The 14070-nt window shown below is 40.5% G+C and overlaps 1 protein-coding gene across 1 annotated transcript in view; it reads right to left on the reverse strand.

Annotated features, from left to right (window-relative positions):
- ZFAT (zinc finger and AT-hook domain containing) overlaps positions 1 to 14070 on the reverse strand; it is a 62954-nt gene that overhangs the window by 16756 nt on the left and 32128 nt on the right. The window contains exons 8-11 of the mRNA XM_053467400.1: positions 11169 to 11256; positions 8705 to 8854; positions 7150 to 7323; positions 5756 to 5844 (exon numbers count right to left, since the gene is read on the reverse strand). Coding sequence (XP_053323375.1) covers positions 5756 to 5844; positions 7150 to 7323; positions 8705 to 8854; positions 11169 to 11256 — 501 coding nt within the window. The remainder of the gene's footprint in view (positions 1 to 5755; positions 5845 to 7149; positions 7324 to 8704; positions 8855 to 11168; positions 11257 to 14070) is intronic.

A 14070-nucleotide genomic window follows, 5' to 3' on the forward strand; every position in this document is an offset into this window, starting at 1 on the left:
CGTATTCAGCTTCCATAATAAATTGGGAAATCTGTGTAGATTTCCCAAATAAAATCCCATTATATATTAAAAAATGGTTTCCACAACTTATACATATTCTTACTTATATTTATTATACGACATTCTTGTTGTGTTGGCTCTGTACCCCTTCACATGTACTGTGTGAATATGTTTGTCATTTGAAATTTACTATGGATCTGACACTGCATTTTTTTTTCGTGACCCCCCCTTCTTTCTTTCTGTATCCTTATCGTGACGAACCAAAGAACACATAAAAAAAAAAACTTTAAATAAAGTTTGAAAAAAAAAAAAAATGGTTTCCAGTCACCAGGTTAGTAGGCTGAGAGTGTCTATGTATGATAAACGGAAATGGGTGACGAGTCAAAGACAAAATATACGTATTTTAAGAAACCTGCCGCACATTTTGCTTTCCAGGTATCTTTTTCCATGGAACAGAATCCAATTGGATGAACACGCTCTTATCAGCCACAAAATATTCATTAATATTTTTATATATATATATATATATATATACCGTATTTATCGGCGTATAACACGCACTTTTTTTTAACTAAAATATGAAGCTGAAACCCTACCTGCGTGTTATACGCCGATAAATCCTAGAGGCTGTGGCGGAACTACCGGGGTCGCAGGGGTCGCAACTGCGACCGGGCCCTGGAGTTCTGCCAGTCAGGGGGGCCCAAGGGGTGCCGAGCGGTTGCTGAAGACGACCGCTCGGGCAACTCTCGGGCCCCCCTGACTGACAGAAATCCAGGACTCCTCTGCTGGCGGCAGCGGCCGCCGCTGCCGCCTGCCTCAGCGCTTCAACTCCTGTGTTGGAAGCGTGAGGCGTTTGTCTCGGGTGCCGGCGCCTCACGCTGGGCGCCGGCATATGACGTCAGACGCCCGCGCTCAGCAGTGAAGTGCCGGCACCCGAGACAAACGCCTCACGCTTCCAACATAGGAGTTGAAGGTAAGTGACCGGGGGGGGGTTAGGGAGAGAGAGGGGAGATCCTGAGAAGGGGGGTTAGGGAGGGAGAGCGGAGATCCTGAGAAGGGGGGTTAGGGAGGGAGAGGGGAGATCCTGAGAAGGGGGGTTAGGGAGGGAGAGGGGAGATCCTGAGAAGGGGGGTTAGGGAGGGAGAGGGGAGATCCTGAGAAGGGGGGTTAGGGAATGAGAGAGGAGATCCTGAGAAGAGGGGTTAGGGAGGGAGAGCGGAGATCCTGAGAAGGGGGGTTAGGGAATGAGAGAGGAGATCCTGAGAAGGGGGGTTAGGGAGTGTGTGTCTGAGTGTGTGTCTGAGTCTGTGTCTGAGTGTGTGTCTTAGTGTGTGTGTGTCTGAGTGTGTGTGTGTGTGTCTTAGTGTGTGTCTGAGTGTGTGTCTGAGTGTGTGTGTGTCTTACTGTGTGTGTCTTACTGTGTGTGTCTGAGTGTGTGTGTCTGAGTGTGAGTGTGTCTTACTGTGTGTGTGTCTGAGTGTGTGTGTGTCTTACTGTGTGTGTGTGTGTGTGGTTTCCCAGATAGCAGTGATTCTGATGAAGTTTTTTTTGTTCAGTTTTTTTGAAGGTGCTTTTTCTTTCATATTTGCCTTATAAGTGGTATAAATGTTATAATAAATGTTATAATGTAATAAATATTATTCCAACATTAAGTTCATAGCTTCCAAGTTAAAATTATTTTTTCTTACTCAAATTTCCTTGTTAAAATGGGGGTGCGTGTTATACACCAGTGCGTGTTATACGCCGATAAATACGGTATTTACTAAAATTATAAATACAAACCAAAAGTATCATTTAAATTTGAAATTTCATTTAAGAGAAATTAACTGCTTTGACAATGCGGAAGACAACTTTATAGGAAAAGAGGTTAAGTTAAAGGGACAGCAAGGTAGTAACACACAGTCCGGCTATTTAAGATATACTGGGGTCGATTCAGTGACCGGCCTAAATTGAAATTTGCAGAGTCGGCTCAGTTATTTATTAGGGAACTTTGCCAGCCCTATCATAAGTTATAAGTGGCCAATTAAAGAGTTGGCTGAGTTCCCAGAATAAGTCTGGGAACTTAGCCAAAAGTCATTTTGCATTTTTCCTTTCATCTCGGTGGTGGTTAAGTGGTTTTGTGGTTCTTACAGCACACGTTATATGGTGGTCCCTGGCTTACATGAGCTTTGTCCGAGAACGTTCATGGTTGTGCTCAGAAAAATGGAATGGCTCGGCATGCGTGTATACATAACAAACGTTCCGTATTTCTCGAATACGACTGCATTTAGATGGGACCATTGAACTGAGCTAATTATTTGTTGGACATTTTCTTGCATGTATCCAACCCTGGCTTCTGCATTCTTTAATTAAAAAAAACAAGATGCTGCCAAATGATCAGGAAGACATTTAAGATGAGTTCCATGATGGGATACATCATTCTAAGCGCGATCATTCTATTGAGCAGGATAATGTATTAAACTTCTTCTTAGAAGGTCTGTTCAATACCGATCAAATCCTTAGTTGAGTTAAAGGGTTAATACCCTCCACAATATAATCCACATTTAAAAAATCATTGACACGCGCTCCTTCATCCTTCTTCTGTATCAATAAAGGTATCACTATAACTCATTTAGACTGTAATCTTCAATTCTAGGCGCATCAGGGCTTATAATTCTACTTTTTAAATGTCCGTATCCACAAACATCTGATTTTTATCTGCAAATATCAGATTCTCATATTCCTGTTTGCTCAGCCTTGACCCCGGAGACACCGTGTACCGCAACGAAGTCGCACGGCTTTATCCGCCGGATCACGTGTCCCGGCTGCGCACTGCGTGGGCGCAGATCTGTTTTACGCGCATTATCCATATTTATAGATATCATCCGAAAAAATCTTTTTATGTCTTTCAAAGTATTGAAAAATAAACGGCGCAGTAAGATCAAAAAAAAAAATACGAATGCTGTCTGCCTTATGAAATATTAAAGTAATGAAAGGTAATGACTCGATTAACGGCTTCGTATGGTGAAAAGTAATACTTGAGAAGTTAAATTCAGAGCGTAATATAATAAATAATATTTTTGACAGTTCCAGGGAGCTAAATACCGTCGCAAAAAATGTTTTTATTTTCTTCTAAAAAAGTTAAAACTGAACTACATTTCATACTTTATAAATTAATGAGGCTGTTCTGTAGTTCTGTATGCAGACCCCTTGTGACTAGAGGGAGCTAAAAAAAAGAGTTGAAAAAAACCCTACCGAGTAAGTTAAATCTTTTTGTTTGTATGTAAGAGACCCCCCCAGCCATCAATGCTGTGAGGACCCTTTAATTTGCCCATTTGGCATTTGCATGGGGGGTCTCTGCCCCATACTTCGTTGCCAAACACCTCTCCCTCCATGTGATTTACTTACCCCCAGTCAGCTCCAGCTCTGGCTCCATGAACACTGAGGCCGGGGGTCTGTTCCGACCCTTGTGTGCATGCGTAGAAAGCGCTCTCAATGATTACAATGGGAGCACTTTCCTGCCGCTATAGTACTGTTACGTGATGGTTTTTCTGTTGACAAGATATTCCCTAGTTTTGGTTTGATTTAGGATTTTTTTTTCCATGTTTTCCTGAGCCTTGCTGTTTGAGGTCCTGACATCGTATCTGGATAGAGTCTTCTGTAGGACGTTCTTGGTAAGTAACCTAGAACATTGTTCCTGACCTCAGGAGTCATCCAGGTGATTTATGGCAAACTCTGGCCAAGCATTGATAATTTTCTAGGTTGTTTCTGATGTCATACTCTGCCACGATTCCCGTGTTTACATTCTGATGATGGCATCACAAGCACCGGCCTTAGCGGAGGCGGGAGAGGCCTGCATATCTCTGGATGATGTTCTAGGATCCTGGGTGACTTCACACCTCGCTCTTTGAGAGTATTTGGCAGGTGAAGATCCATTAATGTCCACTACAATGTCCATACAATATGGTCATCAACAACTTTAAGAAATGTCTTTGAAACCTGTCACGCCGTGGCTTTGGAACCTTGTACGATGACAACTTATATCTGATGTCAAGGGCCAGTGTACGTGAGGTTATGTTTCGCAAGGTCTGCCCCATATCAGGACTTACCATTTACCAAGGTCCTCAAACACCAGTCCCTACTAAATGGGTTTCGTGGGTTGAGTTAACAGGGGAGAAATCCTTCTTTTATAAAGTGTGTCGCCCTTGGCCTGCTCTTAAAAAGTACTTCACTACCTTATATATTATTTTTAACCCCTTAATGACAAAATGCATTGTTTTCAATGGGATTAGGGACCGCCCATTGTCCTTAAGGGGTTAATATACTCTAATAAGCATCAGACACAAAACAATATTAGTATTCAGGCCTCCTCTTTTTTTTAGAATTAAGCTGAATATTGTGAGTATCACAACCCGGTTTATTAAAAATAAAATGTTGAAATGACCTCCATGAAAAAGATCTCGATTCAGAAAAAGTGAGCATTTAGATCTAGAAAAATTGTATCTTACGCGATTTCATCATAAATGAGCTCCCCCGGGAGCCCGCGAAGGCAGTGCTGTATTTATCCACATGAACGGAAAGAGAAGAAATCTTTTACCATTTAATTCAGAAGATATTGATTTTGTTTTTTGATAAACATGCTGTTTTTATTGTCTAGTGGGATCTTCTTATAGAAAGTTACATACAGTAAGAAAAAACAACAATAAAAACACTACAAAAATGGTAAATCTGAGAGCCAGTTATAAGAAATACCAGTGAAATGTATATTATTTGTTTTATTTCTTTTTATAGGGTTATTTTGCTGTGTTTTGTTATTTTGCACTCGGCAGACTGTTTGCCCCGATACACATCATACGGAATATTCGGTAAGGATCGCTATCCAACATGCGCGTTGTTTCCCCCTTTAAGAATATATCCTTATGAAATGCCGGAGAAATAACGAAGAATTTATACATGAGCATTTTGAACTACTAAAATCTGGTATCCAATCTTTTGTAGAAAATTTTTTTTTTCATGTTTTTTTTTTTTTTTTGTTAAGAACCAGAAAGAGATTAAAAAAAAAAATATTGGAAATTAGATTGCTAATGGGAATGGTGAATTGCTCATTTTGTCTTAAGGAAAAACTTGACTTGACTTTATTGAACCGCAAATACTGTGTATTCATTAACATTTCGCAAATTTTGTAACAGTAGCAGTATATATAATAATCACATTTAAATAATCTTAAACAAAAGTGTATCCCCTAAAACCGCTATGTCATATAGATTTTAAATAGGGAATTTCATGCATATGATAGCTGAGAGGTCCCTTTAAATTACCATGGTATGGGGGGGGGTCTACAGAACCCCACCATATGCATTTGCCACTTTATTTTCCAGCCAGCAGGAAAATGTTCAACAGAACATGAGATACACTCACGGATTGGCTACTTCCAACAGCCAATCAGTGGTGAGAATCGTCAGGCTACGGAGGAGGAGGGGAGCTGCAGCTCTGTAACTGCAGCTTCTGCCTAATGCAAATGCTTTCTTCCTGTGTGGCTCTTTATGTGTTGGATACTCCCGCTGACCACAGGAATACCGGTGCACGAAACTGTGAATTGATGGTCAGTACTTTTGCCTGGATTGTTCTCTGCTCTCTTGTTGTTTATCTATAACTTATCTAAACAAGCTGGAATCCACTCTATACAGACAGAGAACTGGGTAAATTGTTTCCACCTCCACATACAGTCGCGCTTCATTAGTTTATGGGATAACATACCTTTCTTCATGCATCTTACCTTGAAGGAAGTATGCTGCTCCATATGACGTAGAAGGTGCGGTTTTTGAACGGCAGTAAAGTCACAAATGGTGCATTTGAACTGTTTTCCTAAAATGAGAGGAATATATACGTTTGCTTAGATGCAGCCAGCCTCTGCCTAGGTATATATATACACTAGGTAAAGAGACTTTCACATCACATTACATGTCAGTCCTGCCGCACACAAACCATGACAGTCGCCCAAAAACTTTGGAAGCGAATTATAAAGATTTATCTGGTCTGTTCTACACAAACTACAGCAAAATGTGAAGCTGTGAAAAGTATTTTTCCGTTCCAATGGCTTCTATTTTTGTCGTCTAACAGATTTTTAACATTTGACAAAAATAAACACAAAACGCAGCTTTTAAATTATTATTTTATGTACAGAAGGAAAAAAAGCCACTCAATCTCTATGTGAAAAAGTAATTGCCCCCTTAGTTACTAAATCAATCAATAAACAAAATAAAATTGATCATCGGGGTAAATTTCAGTAGACGCACCCAGGCCCTGCTGAATCTAAACATCAGTTAAATAGAACGCGTCTCACAGAGAGAAACAGGCCAAAAGGTCTCAAAAAGCAGCGCATGATACCGCGATCTAAAGAAATTCAACAACAGACGAGAAACAAACTCATTAATATCTATCAAAAGGGTTACAGAGACATTTCTACGGCTCTGGGACTGAACCGCAGCGACAGCCGTTATCTACAAACGGAGAAGAGGTGGAACAGGGGAGACCCTTCTGTATGTTTAATAAATGAAACAATCATTTAAAGGCTGGATTTTGTGTTTAATCGGGTCATTTTTGTCTAATATTAAGATCAGCTGGATGATCAGAAGTAATTGCAAATATGAGACGAATAAGCGAAGAAAATAGAAGAAATCGCGACGGGGCGAATACTCGGAACTGTATAGATCCAGTCCTTTTTGGAGCTGATTTTCTGGGCTCCTGCGAGTGAGGTGAACAAATATTTCACACACCTTTTACTGCAACAATATACACGGGAAAACTGCCCTAGTCAAAGTGAGCCAAATACATGGTTTTTTGTGTGTTTTGTCAAGTTTTTAATTTTTCCAGCTTTTTTAGAAATTTTAAAAATAAACATGTAAAAAATGAGATTTATATTTAGGTGAATTAGAAAGAAAATTAAACTTACACTTAGAATTAATAGGTAATAATGTGATGTTAGACCGCACTTAACTCTTTAATAACCAGAGATTAATGTAATTCAACATAATAAATGTCAAAAAAAATAATAATAAAAAAAAAATATATATATATATATATATATAGATGATAAATAATAAATAAATAAAAATATGATAATGATATGACAACCAAGTTACACTTGAGGACATGGATCCAATAACTCACCGTCGGCTGTATGGAGCAGTTTGTGACTCTTAAGCGTCCCTTTTGATTTGAACTTTTTGCCGCACATGTCGCACAGATGAGTCTTCTCCGTACTGTGCCGATTCATATGAGCTTTCAGGTTGCTTTTGCTGCGAGCCGCGTATTCACATACGGTGCATTTAAATGGTTTCAAGCCTAAAAATAACAAAAAGAGACTTATTCACCAAGGCATATCCACAGCTGGATGATCTCCCTAAATAATCTCCATAGAGAGCGCTTTATTGTCCGGACGCTACAGAAGGAAAGGGACAGGTGGCTAAATAGGGCTCCTCGCCTTGCGGCCCTGGGGCAGCTACCCCTCTTTCCCCACAAATCTTACATCCCTGCCTTTATTTGGATTGTTCCATGGGTGGAATGCCCCGTGACATCATAAGTTACCTACTTAACGTCATCACACGCCACCAATGTCCCACCCTCAACTTACGTTCGATGCTGTATCCGACCCGTTTCCATTGTTTGGGGGGGGGTGTTTAATGGCGCTAATAGAATTCACAATGTTACAACTCGCCTTAACCCCTTAAGGACAATGGGCGGTCCCTAAACCCATTGAAAACAATGCATTTGGGCCCGTACATGTACAGGCTTTGTCATTAAAGGGTTAAAATTACAAGCACACAGTATCTTATCCCTTTCCCTGTAATTCCGCTCTACAGAGAAATATTTTTGTATCCAAGGACGATAAAATAAGTTATTTTCACACTTTCCTAGTTGTACAAAAGTATTTTAATCAGCCTGAACAACAACATCAACCCTGTCTTGTTTTACAAGGTGCTTTGGGAGAAAACAGGAAAGTATATACAAAAAAAATAAAAAAATAACTCGCATGTCGCCAAGCAATGCCAAAAAAACACAAAACCCGCAATGTTCGGAATGTCTTCTCTCGAGAATCAAAGCCAATTATTTTAGTCCATACGATCTGGCACGGTTTAAGGCACAGAAGTGTTTATGACAATTAATCTATATACTGTGGCTTTTATAAAGTTCTGACGGCTCCCCGCGGCATTCCTGCCACCCCCCGCCATTCTCCAATCTGTTTCGGCTCCTAATTTTCTTATTTTATCACCACTGTGTCCATATTTACTTTCCTTCTTTCTCATAAAATAATCAGTTCAAGTTCAGATCTTGAGAAAGTATAGAAGACGCATATAACATGGCAATTTGACTTGAATTGAAACTATGGGGCAAAGTCAGAGGCAGTAAGGTCGGTGTAAGGGGTAGTTGTGATAAGTCGAAGAAGGGTCTTTAGAGCAGGAAAAATGGGTGACTAGACAGCCCTTATGGTTGTTATCTGCCGTCAAATTCTGCGTTTCTATTAAATTATGTTTTTTGATATCCCTAGATTGGACACCAGAATGTAGTCTTGTTGTGGATTGATGGACATGCCCCAGCTCTCTGGCTCCGGAAATATTGTGTTGGTAGGTACCCTAGAGAGCCGACATTCACAGAGCCAACATCCAGCAGTAAGTTCTGGAGTTTGAAGCCCAATCACATTATAATGTTCAGATTAATCACATACCTTCATGGGCCCATATGTGACGCTGAAGATCTGAACCATTCTTCATGAAATACGACTCACAATAAGGGCATTTCACAGCTCTCTTTCCTATGAGACCTTTCAGTTGGATCTTACGACCAAGGACCTCGGAGAGGAGACTCGTGGAAACATCTGTAAAGCGAACGGTGACGTTACATGGGGTAGAAAGTAAACATCAATCCCACCCCAACACGGAAAACAATCTCCTAACAATGTATACAAATCTTCACCCCCCGTTATGTTATGATCAGGAGGTTCCATGACACTACAGTTCCATGTGACACAAAGGACATTCTTTACAGTAGGTTCTACCTATATCAAGGTACTTAGTGTAGGCACTAAGGAGGGTTTAATCCATAAACTGGATTGGTTTTTTTGTAAAAAATAAATAAAAAAACTAAAAAAAAAGTTTTTTTTGTAACACTTTACAAATTATTGATCAATGGAATGTTTTGACTGCCCATGGCTTTCATCTGGATTAAGGCAAATAAAGGCATTTTGTAAAAGATGAACAGAGCAGATCCAGGTTTTTTTCCGCCATGGAAACACGGCAGTTAACTCCTCCCCTGAGGAGCTTAGATTGCAAGCTCAAAGGGTTATGAGCTTCTCTTCTTAATGTATTCATACCTATTGTGCCCCGATCAGAATGTCTGCAGCCCGCTGTACTTATTATAAGATGCCACTTATTATAAACTGTAAAATTATAAGTAAATCTTTTAGACCTCAATAAATAAAAATACACATGCATACTTCTCCTTGTGTTCACCTCAACGCACTTAAAATGCAAAAATATATTATTTTTATTATTATTGGAGTCCTATTAAATTATAGATTATACATTTTTATTTTATCGATTGTCACATTTTAAAGGATACTTTAAAAAACTTATGTTGATAATATATTACATTACAAGTACATTGACTAAAAATGTTCTGTATTTAGAACTGGATCCTTAATTGTTAATAATATTTATTAATTTCAGTCTAGATAACAAGTAAAGCACAGGGGTAATCCGCGGCCCTGAGCCTGCAGAGAAAGCATTTTTTTCTCTGCTGGCATTTATGGTTTTCAAAGATTATAACAAGCGAAAGGAGAACGTGGATTCATTTTTTATTAAGGTACAAATGTTAAATTGGTATATGGCATCCGAATTCTGCAAGCTCAGCAAAAATTCTGTAAATATCACAAAAGAAAAGGGGTATTTATCATAACCAACAAGCTTAAAAAAATAAAAAAAAACAGACTCTACAAAGAAAATGATTGGTTTAGATTCCCTTTCTTAAACATAGAAGGATTTGAATGTTTTGTTTTTGTATTTTTTAATAAATGTTATAACTAAAGGGTTATGTTTAAAAGATGCTTCTAAAGCGATATTTGGAAATTGTTTTATCACCATAGCAACAAGAGGAATGGTTCTCCAGGCCCTTTCGTTGGTTGCTAAGGCGATAGGATTATTTTTCAAACTTATATCGCAATCAAATTTTACACTTAACTGCCACTTTGCTTTAAGAAGCAGCAATCTTTAGGGAACATTGTTGCATCTTCTATAGAACCATTGAGACACTTAATTTCTCAAATTGTAGCCCCAGGGGTGTGCTCGCCAGTCTGACATGGATGGCGGGAACATAGTAAAGAAGGTCTCAAAGTAAGGCAGTGATGTCAGAGGATGTGAGGGAATGAGGTGTGATAGGAGTGATGAGTGACAGGTGTGATGATAGAGTAAGGATGTATATAGTGTCTATCTGTTATGGTGAGTGTGTGTGTGATAGTGTGTATATTGGTTACAGGGGTGGGCAAAGGACTGGGGGGACCACTTGGCTTTATATGCCCCTGGGCCAGATGGTGCCAGCCCTCTCTTGTGTGGCCCTTTGCAGACCATCAAAATTACCACAGACATAAATCTATGCAAAAAATATGTTCCTCACTAGCAGTAACGTATTCCTTCCTAGGCCGATTAGTCCTAGGGTGGAAAATCCACGGGGAGGCAGCCCCTCTGCTGTGTTACCTGGGGCAATTAAGCTTCACTGTGCTCCACTGCTCAAGGGGGCAGTTTGGAGAACTTAGAACTCCCTTGTAACCGGACCGTTTCCATTACAGGGGTCCGCGCCTAGCCGGCTCATGTGATGTAGTGTCTCTTACTCGCACCGTGTGTGTTTTGAGAGGAGCACCAGCACATGGTTTCCAGACATTTCTTCCATATCTTATTATCTATCACTGTAGAAGGGCCCATATTATTCTCTGCTTTCAGACTGACAGATATAACATGTTCTTTTACAAAATAATCTGTCACATAAATTTCATTTTTTTCCCGCCTACCAAATTGGAATGTTAAATTCTGGTCTAAATGGAAGTTCTGTTTTCTACTTCATTTGTATTTATTTGCATGTGAGAGTAAGAAAGAAACTTCCAAGTTAGCTGAGGTGTCCATTTCCAGGGTTTTCCTCACCTGGGTGGGTCGTCTGTATATGTGACCTGATAAGGCGATCATCGGAAAATGACTTGTCACAGGCGGGACAGGAGTACGTTTTTTTTTCCTAAAGAAAAAAATTCAAAATAGTTCAAGGGTAAAGGAAATGAGAGATTAATCCTCAACTTCTTAGCACAGAGTTGTATTTTCCAAAATAAATTACGAGATAATAGTTTTAAAAGCGATCTGTCCATTTCAAATGGTACATATTACTATAAAAAGATAAACACAGATAATGAGAGAGAGGGATAATGAAAGAGACAGAGGGGGGATAATGAGAGAGAGAGAGAGAGAGAGAGAGAGAGAGAGGAGGATAATAAGAGAGAGAGAGAGAGAGAGAGAGAGAGAGAGAGAGGGGGGGGAGGATAATGAGAGAGGGGGATAACGAGAGAGAGAGGGGTTACAATGAGAGAGAGAGAGAGAGAGAGAGGAGGATAATGAGAGAGAGAGACGGATATTGAGAGAGAGGGGGGTATAACGAGAGAGAGAGGGGGGATAACGAGAGAGAGAGAGAGAGAGAGAGAGAGAGAGAGAGAGAGGAGGAAAATGAGAGAGAGAGAGAGAGAGAGATAATGAGAGAGAGAGAGAGAGAGAGAGAGAGAGAGGGAGAGAGAGAGATAATGAGAGAGAGAGAGGGAGATAATGAGAGAGAGAGAGGGAGATAATGAGAGAGAGGGAGAGAGATAATGAGAGAGAGAGATAATGAGAGAGAGAGATAGGCATTCTGCAGAGCACCCGCCATATACATTTGCCCCTTCAGCCCCTTCACATTTCCTGACGTGATATTCTGTCCATCACTGAGCTCCAGCGCTGACCCAGTGAGGAGCGCATGCAGGGGGAGTGCGTCTAATGAGACCCCCCGTGCGCATGCACAGAAAGCACTCCCACAGAGGTGATGGGAAGCTCTAGCTCTGGTGCTTTTACTTATTTATTTAAAAAAAATAAAAAAATAAAAAACTTTTGAGGAATGCATACTGAAGTGCTCACAAAGTACTTGGGCAGGACTGTCAGGAGACGTTAAACGGCCCCTTTAATAAACACGAAAAAAGTCAAAAGTAAACCGCTGCGATAGGCGAGAATTGAACCTCTATAACATACCTTTGTACGTTATTTATCGTCTTTGTATATAAAAAGAAGAAAGAACTTTCAGGAAACCTGCAGACGGCGCTAATCCTTTTAGCCGGTAAACCTCGTTATTATGTATTTTATAAGCTCCCTATAGGAGTGTAATAAGCAACAAACTATCCGCGGCCCGTTAGAACATTACATTCATTAAAACAAATGGTTCCTGGTAACGCCGCGCCGTGCGAGGCTCATTCTATTTCCTGTCAGGATGATTGATTGGTGCTTTTAAACCGTCGGAATCACCGATGAATAACTGTACATGCGCACAGCTGGAGAAATAAATCTAAAGTAGTAATCTAACTTTTTTTATTGGTATTTACACCACAAAGCAATTCCCCCCGATCCCAAGATCGGAAATTATACGCGATAAAATTAAAAGCAAAATAGCTATTACACATACCTCCCAAGTGTCTGTGTTTAGAAGGGACAGTCCTGCTTCGCTGCGTATATAAGCTATACGCTTACATGTACTTAGTGTTAGAATGGCCGTACGAGCGTTAATGGGGAGGCGAGAGTTTATATTATACATAGATTTTCCTCAAAAATATGTTATTTGTGTAAGAATTTTGGCGAAGAATACTGGCATCACCATAGCAACAAGTGGAATGTTCTAAATAGCAGAAACAGGTTGCTATGGTGATAAGATCACTTTTAAAACACTGCGCCAGAATGACTATGAATAAACAACTCCAAAAGCTGGGCTCGGGGGGGGGGCAAAATATCCTCCCCACTTTTCCCCTCTCTCACCCCAATCCCTCCTTACCTCCTCCCATTGCCTGCCTTTGTTGGCTCGGGAGAGGGTCTTTCTGGTGGGGGGCAATTGTTAGTGACCCTTTGGTAGGAACAATGATATGACCGGTAGTAGTAGAAGCAGTAGCTAACAGACCAGCATAACACAAGAACTTTAGTTTAAATTAGCTGGGGTAGTTAAGATTATCCACAACTACCCCAGTCTACAACTGCCGTGGTGTTTAGCCAGAGATGGCTGGCTGTGTATCCTGGGAGCCGCAGTTACCGTATAGTGTCGGCCACCACAACCCCAGCCTATGACTACGATTCCCATGACGTTCAGCCAGCAATATGGCTGCCGAATATAATTGTAGATGCAGTCAACAAAAGCTAGTGTTTGTACCCAAGACCTATCTACCCCCACCCAATGCCCACCGTTACCAGCAACTATTCCCGCTACTGCAGTCCAAGTTCATGCAAGCATTCAGAGGTATTTACAAAAAAAAGGTTAGAAAGGCTTGGAACTAAAAAAGGACACTTGGTGGTTTTCCAGCAGTTGTGGTAACATTTGGCACTGGAAGTGCTGTTATTACATTTTTTATGATGTTCAGCCAACTAAATGAATGACGGAGAATTATGAGACGGACTTCCCACCGCAGCTGCACTGCCAATCCATTAATGTGATTATTAGTATTATTTATTGTTTTATATAGCGCCATCATATTCTGCAGCGCTGTACAATAATGATATATAAACCTTTAGAACCTTTAGTGGGTGAGTAGTCACTTTCCCATGATGCTTAACATACCAAACTGGCTGAGAGTCATGGGAAATGTAGTCTCAACAGCTGAAGTGTTAATTAACTCCTGCTGCAATACTTGTTTGAAATTAACTACCCCGTGTCTGCAGCCTGAAAACTGTGCCTCTGCCCAGGCGGGGACTCTGTGCCTGTGAAGGAGCAGCTGCCAGAGTGAAAGAGAGGAGACCAAACCACTCTGACAGCAGGGGGTGTACAGCATTAAATACA

The sequence above is a fragment of the Spea bombifrons genome, chromosome 5 (genome assembly GCF_027358695.1).
Source record: "Spea bombifrons isolate aSpeBom1 chromosome 5, aSpeBom1.2.pri, whole genome shotgun sequence".
In the NCBI taxonomy this organism is placed as follows: Eukaryota; Metazoa; Chordata; class Amphibia; order Anura; family Pelobatidae; genus Spea; species Spea bombifrons.